Source organism: Anabrus simplex, chromosome 5, assembly GCF_040414725.1.
Source record: "Anabrus simplex isolate iqAnaSimp1 chromosome 5, ASM4041472v1, whole genome shotgun sequence".
Lineage (NCBI taxonomy): Eukaryota > Metazoa > Arthropoda > Insecta > Orthoptera > Tettigoniidae > Anabrus > Anabrus simplex.
The window spans coordinates 326,742,430-326,758,225 of NC_090269.1; the positions used below are offsets into that span (position 1 = coordinate 326,742,430).

Genomic DNA, 15,796 nt, shown 5'->3' on the forward strand with positions numbered 1-15,796 from the left:
TGTCATGGAAGTATGGAGTAGTAATTGGAAAGTTCGGTCATTTACATTACCAGATTCAGCTAGACGGTGGTTATAGCCTCAAAAGACATATTGACCAAATAGTTAGAACGGAGGTTCCGAAGAAGACGGGAACAATCACTGATCAGAAATTAGGCCCAGGTCAACAAGAAGAACATCCTGAATATAAACAACCTTTCATCTTCACTGACTGGATGAAGTAATCAAGGACTCGAGGCAGAAGAAGACATGCAAAATCAAAGACTTGAAGCAGAAGAAAACGGGCCTCCACCCCCAAACCTAACCTGCCGACTAGATAGGACACGCCGTCCGCCACAGTACCTTAAGGACTGTGTTACTTAAATTCTCTTCTTCAAAAACAAGCGTGCGAGACTGTTATATCCCAGTAGAATGTGCGCATGTTGACCACAGCATTTATATAGAAACTGTGTTATTCTTTGTAGAGGTTGCTTTATGTCAATGTATCATGAGACACTTTTCAATACAGTATTTGTGTAAGCAAGGTGTTTGTGTTTAATTATAAATGTCATTCATGTATGGTCATAACAAAAGATTATCAAGTATCGTTATCTGTAATGAACAGGGCTCAAGTGGTGATCTTCAGGGATGTCTTGGAGATAGCAGTTTTCCTGTACATCATGAAGCCAGTGTGGAACCAGATGAACCCAGGATCCTCTACTAGCGAGATGGCAGCCATGGACAACAAAATCCATATGGGTATCGCCAGATGATAGCAGGTTATACACCAAAGCAATAAGTACATTCCAATGATATCTTTGAATGAAAATCCCTCAAAGTTTGCATTAATATGATAACTTAACTTTGCAGATAAATTCAACAGCATGCATTCTGATTTCATGCCTAGTGTGTAGATAGCGAGATATGCGAGTCTCAAAGGGGTATAGTTCCTTTATTAGCTTTGTTTTACTTGTCTTCCAGGTGATTATTGGTTAATCACTAAATCTATCTCTTGGAATCTGCATGAATTAGTGTTTAATGCCCTATATGTTGTTATGTGTGTTTAGTGAAGCATTTGTAGATGAGTTGGATTTGAATAATACGGCTGACTTTCATAATATTTCCATTTAAATCAGCTGGTAGGATCTTCCTAAGTTCCGATTATTAATTGTGTGATGTACTGGTAGCCAGGTGCTTCACAAATTAAAATTTGCATGGTTATAGATACCCTCCTTTAGTTTAAGGATGCTGCTAAGTGAAGAAAGAAAATGTTGACTCGAGGTATGAACTATTGGCCTAGAAAGATATGCGAGTGTCAGAAGTATTATTTCCATTTAAATCAGCTGGTAGGATCTTACTAAGTTCCGATTATTAATTGTGTGATGTACTGGTAGCCAGGTGCTTCACAAATTAAAATTTGCATGGTTATAGATACCCTCCTTTAGTTTAAGGATGTTGCTAAGTGAAGAAAGAAAATGTTGACTCGAGGTATGAACTATTGACCTAGAAAGATATGCGAGTGTCAGAAGTATTATACTTTAATTCCCTGTTGGTAAGGATTATCAAATTATATTCTAGAGGCATTTGAGTAGTGTGGATATTAAGTACATGTGTATGAAATTGAGGGTAATAGATAGAATATATGGAAAGATATGCAGGATATGAGAAATAATAATAATAATAATAATAATAATAATAATAATAATAATAATAATAATAATAATAATAATAATAATAATAATAATAATAATAATAATAATAATAATAATAATAATAAATCTATTGGCTTTCTAACTACTTGTACGTTTTTCGGAGATGGCAAGGTGCCGGAATTTAGTCCCGCAGGAGTTATTTTATGAGCTAATAAATCTACCAATGCGAGGCTGACGTATTTGAGCACCAACCCATACTTAAAACAATATATCAACATATCAGAAGTGCAATGGCAAAAATAACAAAATGGGAAAGTTTCTTGTGCCTCCTGTAAAAAACTGCATTTTTGGAACTACGAGGCATCGCTCATGCACTGTCAATATATATTAATTTCAATCATTAAAGATTTGCTCATCGACCTAAACCACAGTATAAGCACATTCACATTTTTTAAGGAAGTTTACACATATTCAAATGCACTGAAGAAATTGCAAGTTAACTGAAGGTAAAACATACACAATGTTGATGACAACACCAACAGCTGCCACAATCATCATAATGTCTGCATCAATGGTGAAGTTACCATGGATAAGTCTCAGGATTGCTATGTATATGAACACTCCTGTGACAATCCAGATGAGCACCACAGACAGCAGGGCACCCAGTACTTCTGCACGGTGATAACCAAACGACAAAGAACGTGTGGCAGGTCGTCGGCCCATCCATATGGCTAGTAGACTTATTACAAAACCAACGAGGTCCGAGAGCAGATGGGCTGCATCTGTCATTACAGCTAAACTTCCAGCCATGTATCCACCTACAATCTCCGATACCTGTAGCATATAATGAGAAATTTGAGATTATATACTTCATAAAATAATAATAATTGTGCAAGGGGAATACAGGCTAAATAAGTAACCAGATAAGACACGTAACACTAAAATATCAGAAGTATTAAATTACCATACTACCATAATTATTTACATCCCTCCAACTACTATTATGGTTGTGGAAATTTTGTCCTTCAAGAGATCTTTTATATGCTGGTAAATGTACTGACATGAGGTGATGTATCAGAGCACCTTCAAATACCACCGGACTGAGTCACGATCCAATCCACAAAATTGATTTTTTTTTAATTTTATAAAAATAGAGAAACATTTCTACAATTTAATAAGGTGACAGTTGAGGACTACTACAATCATTATTTCTTATTACCTACTTGTTCGTAACATCACCAACTCTCAATCACCGACAAGTTTATGCAACATAAACAATACTGTATTTATGTGCATGATTTAAAGTGATTTAATAGAATCTGAGGATGTTCTAGTAGAACGAAACATATCATTCTTTAATGTTGCCATTGATGCTTTCGCGGCCCGTACTTATAGAGATGATACTGTATAGGATTTTGGGCTTATGCCGTGTCAAGAAAATAAGGTGAAATTTTTTACGTTTCGCAGAGAACTGTGCTCTGTGTCATCAGAAGAAGCCTTTCTCGTGGACAGTCGAGATTTTCTCCTGATGACGCACAGCACAGTTCTCTGCGAAACAAAGAATTTCACCTTATTTTCTTGATACAGCATAAGCCCAAAACCCTACACAGTATCATGTCATTCTTTATTTAATAGTGTGTACTTTTTTATAGGCATGTATAGTGTTGTGTGTTTGTTTTTGACAGGCTGAAAAGTTTTAAAGTTAAATTACCCACCAAAATGGGCTCAGATCCATTGCTGGACAAAGCTATTGAGGCAAGGATTAACAAATGCAACTTTGATGGGCAAGCTACACTGCTTGCATGCCTAACACAATGTCTGTCTCTAGTCATGGCCAGATTGTTTAAGTGTGGCACACTGCAGCACATCCATTCAGCTGACTAGAGTGCCGTCCGACTGCATGTGAGACACCCTCCACGCATGTATAACTGTACCAGTATTTCCATTAGTATGGTGACTGAGGCGATGTAAAATGTTTATAACCATCCAAGATAGATGTGCAATGTCAGGATGCATAAGCAACTATAGGTAGGCCGGCACAAGGTTGCACTTGACAGTTGTAAGTCATGTTGGCACCACTACAAAAGTGAAATGAAGAACGTCACCCGTCAGTCAGAATCACCAATCCACAACTTTTTATGTCAGATACAGTTGTGCATTTTATTCATGTTAATTCGTATTTAATTCCGTATAGTGTTCATAATATTTTATTTGCCTACACAAATATGAGCATTTAAAATATATTATAAGGTTTAAACGAGCTACAAAACAAATACGAACTATTTTCAGTTGATTGTTGTTGGCAATATAGGTAGTATAGTGGTGCCATCTATAAGTAGCTTGACTACTGTATTGAAGTGTTGCCGTTTTGTCTGTCGCCGCTAGCACGTGGTCGGGTGTGATTCGCGCGTTGCCGTTTTGTCTGTCGCCGCTAGCACGTGGTCGGGTGTGATTCGCGCGTTTATGAAAGTTTCGTTTTCATTTTGAGATAATTGTGAAATTTTATTTTAACGAATGCAATGCGATGTCTCGGAAATGACAACATAGTCATGAAGCGCGAAGTGATAATCCTTTGAGCCGCGGAGTGTCCCTTAATAGTCAGGCATTAGAATTACTGCGGAGAACTCGTGAGTTTTACGAGAGGGAGACGAAATTCGTACGCTTGTATAGCCGTCTCTCCGTTCCTGTAGATCATGTTGTGGATCGCATATCTCAAACATTAGGGCTTTCAAAGCGTACTGTCATTCAAACAGGTGTTCGCCTCCAAGAACAGAAGGAAAAAAGTGACTGGGGTACATAGCAATAGCGAAAACGGGGCTGATAGTAGGGACTTGTTTCACAGCACTCCGGGAAAGAAACGAATTAAGCTATCTCCTGTAATAGGAATTAATTCTTTCCAGGCTGATGCAATACGAAGACACGAGTACGATTTTTACAGCTCAAAGTCCCATCTGTCATTGTTATGGACAATGCACGTTACCACTCCGTAATAATGGACAAGACCCCTTCTTCGAGCGCCCGTAAAGAACTAAGTGGAATGGCTGCAGTAAAGAAATATCCCAGCGCATATGTGTACGACTAAATTAGTCGACACCGGGCGAGTTGGCCGTGCGGTTAGGGGCGCGCAGCTGTGAGCTCGCATCCGGGAGGTAGATGGTTCGAATTCCACTGTCGACAGCCCTGAAGATGGTTTTCCGTGGTTCCCATTTTCACTCCAGGCAAATGCTGGGGGTGTACCTTAATTAAGACAACGGTCGCTTCCTTCCCATTCCTAGGCCTTTCCTGTCCCATCGTCGCTATAAAACCTATCTGTGTCCGTGCGATGTAAAGCAAATAGAAAAAAAAAATAGTCGACGTGGTAGCGAAGGAACAAGGGCACGAGGTTATTAGGTTGCCGCCGTACCACTGTCACTTCAACCTCACTGAGTTGGTACGGTATGGGGTGAAGTAAAACATTACGTACGCACTTATAACACGTTCTTCACAGTTACTGAAGTGGAAGGACTGTTCCGGGAGAGTATTGCTCCAATGGATGCGGCTTTGTGCAGGAAGAAATTTAGCCATGTCGCAGCATTCATTAATTCGGCAATGGCAATACATGGCATCATCAGTGACTCTCAGGAGTTGATGATCTGCCTAGACGATGATGACAGTGACAACGAAGGCGACGGTAGTGTAGTGATGGCAGTGAACTGGAGGGTATCGAGCCTCTGCCTTTGTGAATCAGGTATGAAAATAAGGTTTCTGAAATTTCGTAAATTTTATAGAATTTACTTGAAACATTTTGTGTTAGCACCGGTGTATATTATTCTAACATTTATTGGTGAAGGTGTATATGAAGTGAGATCCTTGTCGGCCGATTTCTTCCGTGTTTTCTAACATCGCGACAAAAAGAACTTCGTAGTATATTTATCTCGTATAATTTTGTGTGATGAATAATCGGCGAGTTGAAAGTTCAATTTTTGTCTGCAGATTTCATTTGTATTGTGTATCATCGCGATGACATTAAAAATATTTCTCCCATGTTTTTAAAAACACATGTGTCGTGCAATCAGCTGTTGTTACAGCGGCAACATCGCTTCGTGCGCCATTGCAGTGTGACCAATATTGTGCGCAGCTGTCATGTGCAACCTTACGCCGGCCCACCTAATGCCTGTAAAATTAGATGGATACGCAAGGTGTATTAGATCACCTGAGGATCCTGACCTTCATAATAAATGGATTTATTCAATCTTATGCACAGACTGATCAGCAGTGTGTATGAAAGATTTTCAAGACAGTCACTTCAGCTTTATTGAAAAATACACTGCCTGACAAAAAAATTGAAGTACCCAGAAGAAGAGGAAACGAGGGTATGTGATGTTATTTCAGTGATTACAAAATAAAGTCAAATATACAAAGAACTTGGCAGTAAAAGCCCACCTATGAGTATGGCACTGCACCTCCTCTGGTCTGGATGCATGAAATGATTTGGTTGGGAAGTGTGTCATAAAGCCATTGTATCATCTTCTGAGGCAAGCTGGCCCACAACTGTTGTAAATGGTCCTTGATATCCTCAATACTGGCACTGGGACAGAGTTGAAGTCCAAGCTGGTCCTACACGTTCTATTGGGGACAGATCTGGGAATCTTGCTGGCATCGGATGGGTAGTGAATGAAAATTGAGAAGCAGTAAAATTCCTTACTACAGCGATAAATACCAGCTGGAGGAAATAGACATAGTAGGTCTGATGACTGGAGCGAGGCGAACAATTTCCATTTTTGCTGCCAGTTTTTGGAAACAGAGGTCTTTGCCAGTGACAATGTTTGCAGAAATTGCCATCATTCTCTTAAAGGGTTCATTAATAATTCTAAGAAATCAATGTTACAATTAGGTTATAATCTAAATTTCTAAACTATATCTATTTATTTTCTAAAAAAACTATGTAAAAGTGTAATTTGTTGCAAGGCAGCCAAACATGAGAGTATTTCATAAAAAATAAACTGCGATCATAGCTCAGGATATAAAGCGGTGACAATAATTGTAGGTGTAATGATTTACATGTTATCATTTAATTTGCATAGAAATGTTTTTTATGTTAATAAGATTGAACAAACTGTGAATCAAAGTTGAAGTTGTGCAGTTAAACTTCCCAAGTCACGAGTGTAGTAAATATCAGTTTTGCACTGGTTGACTATGAGACATAAACTTGAATTTTAAAGTAAAAGCATATGAAATGTTTCACTTGCAACAATTAACAGTTACATCCTGAACATCACAACAAAGACTGACTACCAACATAATTAATAATGCTAACTCACTAACCATTAACACATGAGAAACTCATAATAATAAGCAAATTCATTGGCAAGGCAAGAACACCATCGCACATAAATAAACAGAGAGCTCTTCCTGCATATGGGTTGGATGTTACCTAAATGAACGTAGCCATGGTTGTTCTTTTGGTAGACTTTAATGCACTAGTATTGATTAAGAACTGAAACTTAACTGCTTTTTGAAGTGAAAAGTGAAGCTAAACAGCATTAAATGTTGTACATGTAACATTTATGTGGAAATAACATTAATTTACACATATTAAGTATTTTGTAATATTATAAGAAAAGGTTTCCAAGTCATTTTGCAAGTTTTTTGTTTACTTTATCTTCCAGTTCATTTGAGATAGAGTTAAGTGGTAATTTTCTAACAGAAGAGTTGTTATATGGAGTGGGTTGTACTGTACTTGTAAAAGTGTTGCAGGAAATTTGCTTTTAACTTAAAATGAGTAATCTAGGCCAAAAACTGGATTCAGTATGGCGAGGATTTAAAAAACTTCCTACTGTAAGTGAAAGCTAAATGCAAATCATGCAGTTTAGAAATCCAGGAGGTAGTTGCTCGAATGAAGTTACATACTCGAAAAAACTTATATATATGTGTGTAAGTAAGTAGATGCATAGATATGTAGACATGTAGATAGTAATGTAGACAGATATGTAGATAAATAGATAGATAGCCTTCAGCATTGAGGTTTTATTCTTTTCAAAGCCCTCTGTCCACAAGCTATTATTGCGTATCTCGATTGTGTACTGCTGTAATCATGTAAGTCTCCTACCAGCGACTCTCCCCATGTATAGTTCTTCTATATCTCCTTGCAGTTGTTTTAAAATTCCAAGTCACATGAGGTTTGTGGGAAGTGAACATGTGAATCAAGCAGCAAAAGAAGGAGTACTTTTACCATGCAGAAATATGAAGCTACCTGCTAGGAATATTTATACTTAGTTATGTTGAACCATCTTGGCATCCTGGGAATCTGAGTGACTAGCTATCCAAACTACAAATAAACTGAGAGCAGTTGGACTGCGATGTGGCAGTTCTCATTCCGGCCTTCTTGTGGTGCCGAATTCACTGTGGCCCTCATCCTAACAGTGCGCATATCTCTCTGGCCTAAGATAGATTCGCTTTATGTGTGAGAATGGTTTAATCAACATGTAAATTTCAAGTGTTCTGTTACTCATGAAACTTACGTTTCCTTCTATGAGTTTGTGTCTTTTTCGACTTAATAAAATAAAATTTAATTCCAGTTAATTGGTCCGTTATTGGAAACTACACATTTTTCTGTTAGCTCATTTGTAGTTGCCAGTGTTTTGCCTCAGTGTGCCAATTTGGGCTCATCAGTTTGTAACTAGCACACTTACCAAGAGGCATTGGTACTTTCAATATCAACACTTTGATTCAACCACGAAGATTACTAAATTTAGTCACCGAACTTGATCAGCAAAAAATTCTTATACTTGCCCTGCAGGAAACTTGATTTACTGATGATACCACCTTGGATTATAGAAATTATCGTATATTCAAAAGTAAAACAGACCACAATATTCTAAATAGGACACCTTTATTTGCTATGAGCTTCGTAGTACAAAAAAATATACTGAACTCGATCTAAGAAGTTAACTCGGTCAACAATCACCTAATGACCATGAGGATTCAGTGTGCCAATAAAAAATATACATTAATAAATGCACACACCCCTACAAATACAGACAAAAAGAAGAACCCCCAAAACGTTGACAAAGTTTGGAACAAACTTGAAAAGATAATGTCAAAAATTCCAAAGGATGACATAAAAATTCTCTTAGGCAATTTCAATGCACAAATCGACCGCAAAAAGTAACATACGAAGACCTTCGGACTCTACCCGGCGCACAAATTTAGCAACAAAAACGGTTTAAGACTATGTCAACTGTGCAACCATAAGTAGCTATCTCATATCCGCTACAGAAAGAGGTGCACGATGTACAAATGAGAAGAGGAACAAACATAGACTCTGATCACTATCTGACAAGAGTTAAAGTAAAATTTACTCCAAGAAAACACCAGCCCAAGAAAATCCAACAGCAAAAATTTGACATAAAATGGATTCCTGCTACTGATCTAAAAGCATGGGAAAATCAACCAGCGAAAACAGGCTAGAATTCCACACCAAAATCATAAAGAAAGCACGCAAAACAGTACCCTTAAAAAGGAATAAAAAACACCCTTGGTGGAGGTCAACATGCGACCAAGCCCTAGAGATTTAAAAAATCTGCATTTCAGAAATACAACAGTAGAAAATCCAAAGAATCTCAACAAGAATTTTATAAGACCAGAAAACAAGTATCCAAAACCGTCAGGCACGAAAAATGAAAGCACCTGGAAGAACAACTGGACTCAATTGAAGAAAACTTTAGGAACCACAACACAAGGGATTTCTACAGAATGATCACAGGAAAATCTGAGGTTACATTCCACAGAACTTATCTTTCAGGAAACAAGACTGAAAATTGGTGCTTACCAATAAAGAAAACTTCCAAGAACTTGCAAGATACTTCTCAGAACTTCTAAACTGCCTCGAACCCACTGAAGGATTTCTTTAAGAAGCATCCAGTTTCATTCATCCAGAATCACCTCCACCAAACCAGGAAGAAATTCAGAGCCACATTAAACGACTAAAGAACAACAGAACCTCAGGAAGAGACGGGATTGTTGCAGAATTCCTTAAGAATCTTGGTCCAAATTCACTCAAAGAACTTGGAAAAAATCATACAGAAAATCTGGAAAAACGAAAAACTCCTCAAAGACTGGAAATATGCCTTGATTCACCCACTTCACAAAAAAGGAGGCAGAACTGATGTCAACAACTATAGGGGAATCTCCCTTCTTGAAATGGGCTACAAAATTTTCTCTGCATGCCTGTTGACAAGAATACAAGAACAACTTGAGCATAAGATTGGTGAATATCAAGCTGGGTTCCGCCCTCACATATCGTGCATTAAACAGATTTTGAACCTGAAAACTGCTCTAAAATTCAGGGCCCTCAGAAACCTCCAAATTATCTCCTTCATAGATTTCAAGAAGGCTTATGATTCAACTGATCGTCTATCTCTGTTTAGCATCTTGAAAGAACAAGGACTAAGACTCTAAAATGCTAAACTTGACCGAACAGACCCTCACTGACATGAAGTCAAGAGTGAAATTCATGGGAGAAATCTCCGACAAATTCCTGATAAAAATTGGTGTCCGTCAAGGAGATGTCCCTCTTCAACCTCGTCCTAGATAAGGTGATGAAGGAATGGGAAAAAGAACTGAAAGCACAAAATAGCTGGAACCCAGTAAACATTGGGACACAAAAGAACAAGCTTGAAATTCCATGCTTAGCCTTCGCGGATGACCTGGCCCTTTTGTCCAGTGATGAAGTCACAGCGATAAAACAAGTTGATATTCTCCAAGAATGTGCCGAGAAGGTCGGACTTCATACCTCCTTCCAGAAAATTTTTCTGTTCAAAATTAGACATCCATAGTATCAATACAAAATACGGACAAATCAACAGAGTCCCTCACTTCAAATACCTGGGCAAAATCCTCGAACCAACCGGACAAGAAAAAGTAGCCCAAAACAACCGTGTCCAAAAACTCAGAAGAGCATATTGTGACCTTTCACGCATCTCTAAATTCAGGGTTCTTGCCACGTGGAGATACAAGAGGTTTCACTCTAGGGACGTGAAAGCTCATTGAGTTGGGTCACAGAATCGTATCGTTGGCTCTAAGTTGATTCGACTGACATAAGAAGACGATTGCTAATTTATATCTTAATCTAGGCTATCATCATGATGTACCTTATACTATCAAATGAGAACACTGAAAATATAACTCTTCATGGAAGGATTTTCTGTTTAATGACTAAAAATATTTAAAATAACAACTACAATGCTAAGAAAAATAAAAAGCAACACAAAGGGATGTTGGAAATGATTGAACGTTACGTTAATTAAAAGGAAACAATTTTAATTTCTGACTCTTGTCAATATTTCGTTCACAACATCAATGATCACTTCAAATTAATCAGAAAAATCAAAGTAAAATCAATATCACAATGCTGATGGCTTAAATTTTAAATAAGTCCATCATTCACCACATTCATCTTCAAACTGATGGTTAAAAATCATAAATTTTTGTTGGCTTGGCATATTTATTCACTGACCTCAATTAAATGTCTCAACATCCCGTTATTATGTTTAAATCATCGCTTGATTCATCAAAAATCTATCTAACAACTTGAACGCACCGGTAACCTATGCTCATCATTATCATTCAGGTCAAGAAAACGTTCGAATAACATAAGACAACATTGTAATCCTTCAAACAACAACACTGAATGAATAAGAAATGAAACTGATCTCTTCTGGGCTCCATCGGTATCTGTACCTAAATAATGAACATTTTGGAAACATAACCATCACAAACTACAATGGTTTCAAAACTACGATGACTCTGCAGCTCTAGTGTCCTCCATGAAATCAACCTGTAAAACTACATCAGCTCTAAGCGTCAACTCAATGGTCTATAAGAAGAAATTAACCTACTCACCATATATAAAAATGAAGATCACACATTGCATTTGTGACACGGTTCTCAACTATGTGATGTCATTAATTCGTGAAGATCTTATATCACTCCAATATTGTGCACAATTACCTATACTGTATTTAATTAATATATTTTAGACGATCATACTACCAGCGTCCTCGAAATGCCTTGAAATATCATTGTACATATCGCCTTATGCCTAAGTAATTACCATTCATTACAGCAAATCAAATTCATACGCATGACTAACTCAATCTCCACTACAATAAATCTCATCAGGACCTCTACATCGCATCATTCTATAAAATGCATAATCCCAATGACACATTCACGACGATCCATATAATGTTGATCATTTACATATTTCGATGACCCTATCACAATAAAACTTTCATCATATTACACACAAGTCATGCTCACGAATTCTCATTTCATTACCACAATATCATCGCAACATCACAATTACATTCGCGAACACTACGCTTAACATAAAAATATGAGCGCAGATGACTCTAAACCACTCACATGTTATTACAGATTCCTTCTAATATATATTCGAACCATAAATTAAACTGAAATTTCCTCATAATGACACTATCTTAACATGGGTATTATCCATGCCTAAATCTATCTGCATAACATTTACTAGCGACCGCTTAGATTCACACGACATAGCGTACGATATATAATAATTCAGGATCATGAACGACACAACTTACAACATTCCTACCCATCGGAAGGCAATGATTGACAAATAAAATGGTTGCCTTCAAGTTGTGTAATTTAGCATGTCACAATTTTGACATTGTAAAACATACTACTCTACTTAAAAGCAGCTACATAGCGGGATAATAAGACATTGACTTTGAGTACTTATCATTCGTTGGCTTTAAGAAGAAACCTCTCATCCTCCACGATTGGTATACTATCCGTTAGTATCCATCCCAGTTCTCATCAGGTCTGTTGAGACCGTATTATATTTTAGCAAGACATGCTGGGATTCAAAACCATCTCATAATCATCTCCAATGATACTTGGCTTCATGATACCTGAAACTCGTAATAAGCTATTAGTATAAAGTTACACGCATTAATATCATTCACAATATTCTTATACAACACTTGCCTTAATATTCTGATATAACCAGATACGTATCCCGTTTCTTTACAAAGGTTATTTCTTATTACAGTTGACAATATTCTGTTACAATCTAGCTTCTCGTCTAATCTCCTTCTGATACGTGTGCAACACTTCTAAGATCCTCTAAGTTTTCAACAGAAGTGTAAACTTCTCTTATTTTGAAACAAAATCTAATACTAGATTACAATAATAACAGACGGTTTGCTTTTAAAAGACTTCTCCATATTTCCTAGCTTTCCATATGTTTTTGACAATTAAACACCTGATTTCTTGATACGGAGTACTCTTACATAATCATTTACGTCGGCAAAGTAATTCATTTAATAATCCGTCACACAATATTTCGGTTACCAATCGACAATTTCATCACCAGTCTCGATTATCGAATTGTATCGGATTAGATAGGTAAGGTACGGCCATCATATACACATTGAACTTCGCCCATTTAATCCAACTCATTCCATGGCTTCCGATACATTTCTATCATTGATATTCTTGCCATTTATTTACATTTATTAAACCTTTACTTGAAGAAACTGCGATATTTACTTAATTCTGTATTTCGTGCCACGACATATTATTATCCGCCGTAACTTAACGCTATACCACGGGGTTCAGAGCTTATCATTTTTGCTGATTCCTTCAATCCGTTGCCTGTTGTTCATATAGTTGAGCAAGTTATTTGGGTTTCTGTCACACTTGGACGTGTAGTAATTGGACATACGATTTCGCTGATTTTTTTTTTTCACCACACACAAACTTCCAATGTCTTTACCGACTCCAATCAAACATTCATTGGAAGGTTATAATATGGGAGAACAAGAGAAATCTACAACAAAAAATGTATGTCTCTCCACGTTCAGATTAAACATTGCAATACTGTAATCAAATCTGAGGCTGTATGTGCAGGGGAAACTAACACTTCATAAAAAGGGCAAGCTCAAAAATATTCTAAAAGAAGAGCGACAAATCATGAGGAAAATTTTAGGACCAAGACACACGGAAGAAGGACTCTCTGTGGCTCGGGCAGCAGCGCACCGGCCTCTCACCGCTGGGTTCTGTTGTTCAAATCCCGGTCACTCCATGTAAGATTTGTGCTTGACAAATCGGAGGCGGAGCAGGTTTTTCTCCGGGTACTCCGCTTTTCCCTGTCATATTTTATTCCAGCAACACTCTCCAATATCATTTCATTTCATCTTTCATTCATCAACCATTGCCCCAGAGGAGTGCGACAGGCTTCGGTAGCCGGCACAATTCCCATCCTCGCCGCTAGATAGGGACTGGAAACAGGCTGTGGATTTTCATTCATCCACACACAGAAGAAGCGTACCGCCTCCAATCAAGGAAATCCACAGAAAAATTGTCTAATATTGCGGCAGACCTCAGGAAAAGAAGGCTAAAATTTTGTGGACATGTTAAGAGGCTTCCGGAAACTAGACTAACCCACCAACAAAAGCGGACATGAAGAACACACCAATTCAACCTGAAGAAATTTTGAATCGAAATACATACTGAAAGAAAATTCCCAAGTGGGAAGTTACTCCAGAGAATGAAGTACCAAAAGGAGCAGGTAACAAGTGGACAGAAGAAAGGAAGAGGATCTTTACTGAACAGATGAAAGCATCCTGGATCCTCAGCAAACAAAATCATAAATAAAGCTTCGTGTGTTCCGAAAGGGACCATTCACGAATAATAATAATAATAATAATAATAATAATAATAATAATAATATGAACAAGCCTTGTAAATTGAAGAAGAGTACCACTGGGATGTCTGCTACTTTAGCCATTAAATCAAGCTATACAACTATTCTCAATGTCTTCCACTAATTATTAGTGGACACAATTAGGAGAAACCTTTTACTACCACAGTGAAAATGAAAATAAGTAAGGAGACAACAGATGGAAATTTCACGCAGTAATGGAATGGAACAAACTATGTTTTTTTGTTGCTATTTTGCTTTACGTCGCACTGACACAGATAGGTCTTATGGTGATGATGGGATAGGGAAGGCCTAGGAGTGGGAAGGAATTGGCCATGGCCTTAATTAAGGTACAGCCCCAGCATTTGCCTGGTGTGAAAATGGGAAACCACGGAAAACCATCTTCAGGGTTGCTGACAGTGGGATTCGAAACCACTATCTCCCGGATGCAAGCTCACAGCTGCGCGACTCTAACCGCACGGCCAACTCGCCCACTCACAATCTATGTTAGCAGTATGTATAAAGTGTCCATGTCGTAGTTTAGTTATTAGCTAAGCTACATGGTATGTATATGGAGAGGCAAATTAGATCACAGAGTTAAGTCAATATGTAGTTACTGCTATCACTCTGAGCAAAGTTCTCAATTGAAACCTATAGAGTCATCGAAGAGATTAATCCAAGTTACATAAAACATTTAGCCTTAAGAATAGCGGATAAGACAAGAAGATAAGCTCTGCTAACCTTCAACAAAGACCTTTCACAGAAAAACCACTACTGATGCACATTTTAATGTATGTTCAGCAGAGTTTATCAGCTGATACAACAAGTTTGATAAGTACATAGCCAAGTGAACATTCCTTGCAGCTCTTCCAAAATCTAGAAACACATCTTTCTACTGGAGTAACTTCCAAATTCAAAATGCAGTAGCTAGTTTCTATATCTTTTTGATTTCAAGACACATTTCTTTCTTCGTCCATTGTTTTTCTCAGGAGGGAGTGTACAGTATCCTATTTCTCTTCATATGAGAGTAGAATATATTAGAAAAAAGAGTAAGTGAACACTGAAATTCAATTGGTACTATATGCACTATTGACACTTCTGTAAATAGAACAGGGCAGGTTGGACGTGCAGTTAGGGGCGCGCAGCTGTGAGCTTGCATCCAGGAGACAGTGGGTCGAACTCCACAGTCCGCAGCCCTGAAGGTGGTTTTCTATGGTTTCCCATTTTCACACCAGGTATATGCTGGGGCTGTACCTTAATTAAGGCCATGGCCGCTTCCTTCCCACTCCTAGGCCTTTGTTATCCCATCATCCCCATAAGACCTATCTGTGTCGGTGAGACATAAAGCAAATTGTAAAAAAAAAAAAAAGTTCTATAAACAGAGGTGACACACACCCCCACATACCCCCTCTCTACTATATGTTAGTACAAACAATCTGAATAC

The 15,796-nt window shown here is 37.8% G+C and overlaps 1 protein-coding gene across 4 annotated transcripts in view; it reads right to left on the minus strand.

The window, feature by feature from the left end:
- The window catches only part of LOC136874057 (proton-coupled zinc antiporter SLC30A2), a 199,764-nt gene that overhangs the window by 131,383 nt on the left and 52,585 nt on the right, over positions 1-15,796 (minus strand). For all 4 annotated transcript variants that reach the window (XR_011018276.1, XM_067147567.2, XM_067147568.2 and 1 more), the window contains exon 3: positions 2,146-2,462. Coding sequence is in view for 3 of the 4 variants with exons in the window: in XM_067147567.2 (XP_067003668.1) it covers positions 2,146-2,462 (317 nt within the window). In the remaining variant the exon portion in view is untranslated. The remainder of the gene's footprint in view (positions 1-2,145; positions 2,463-15,796) is intronic.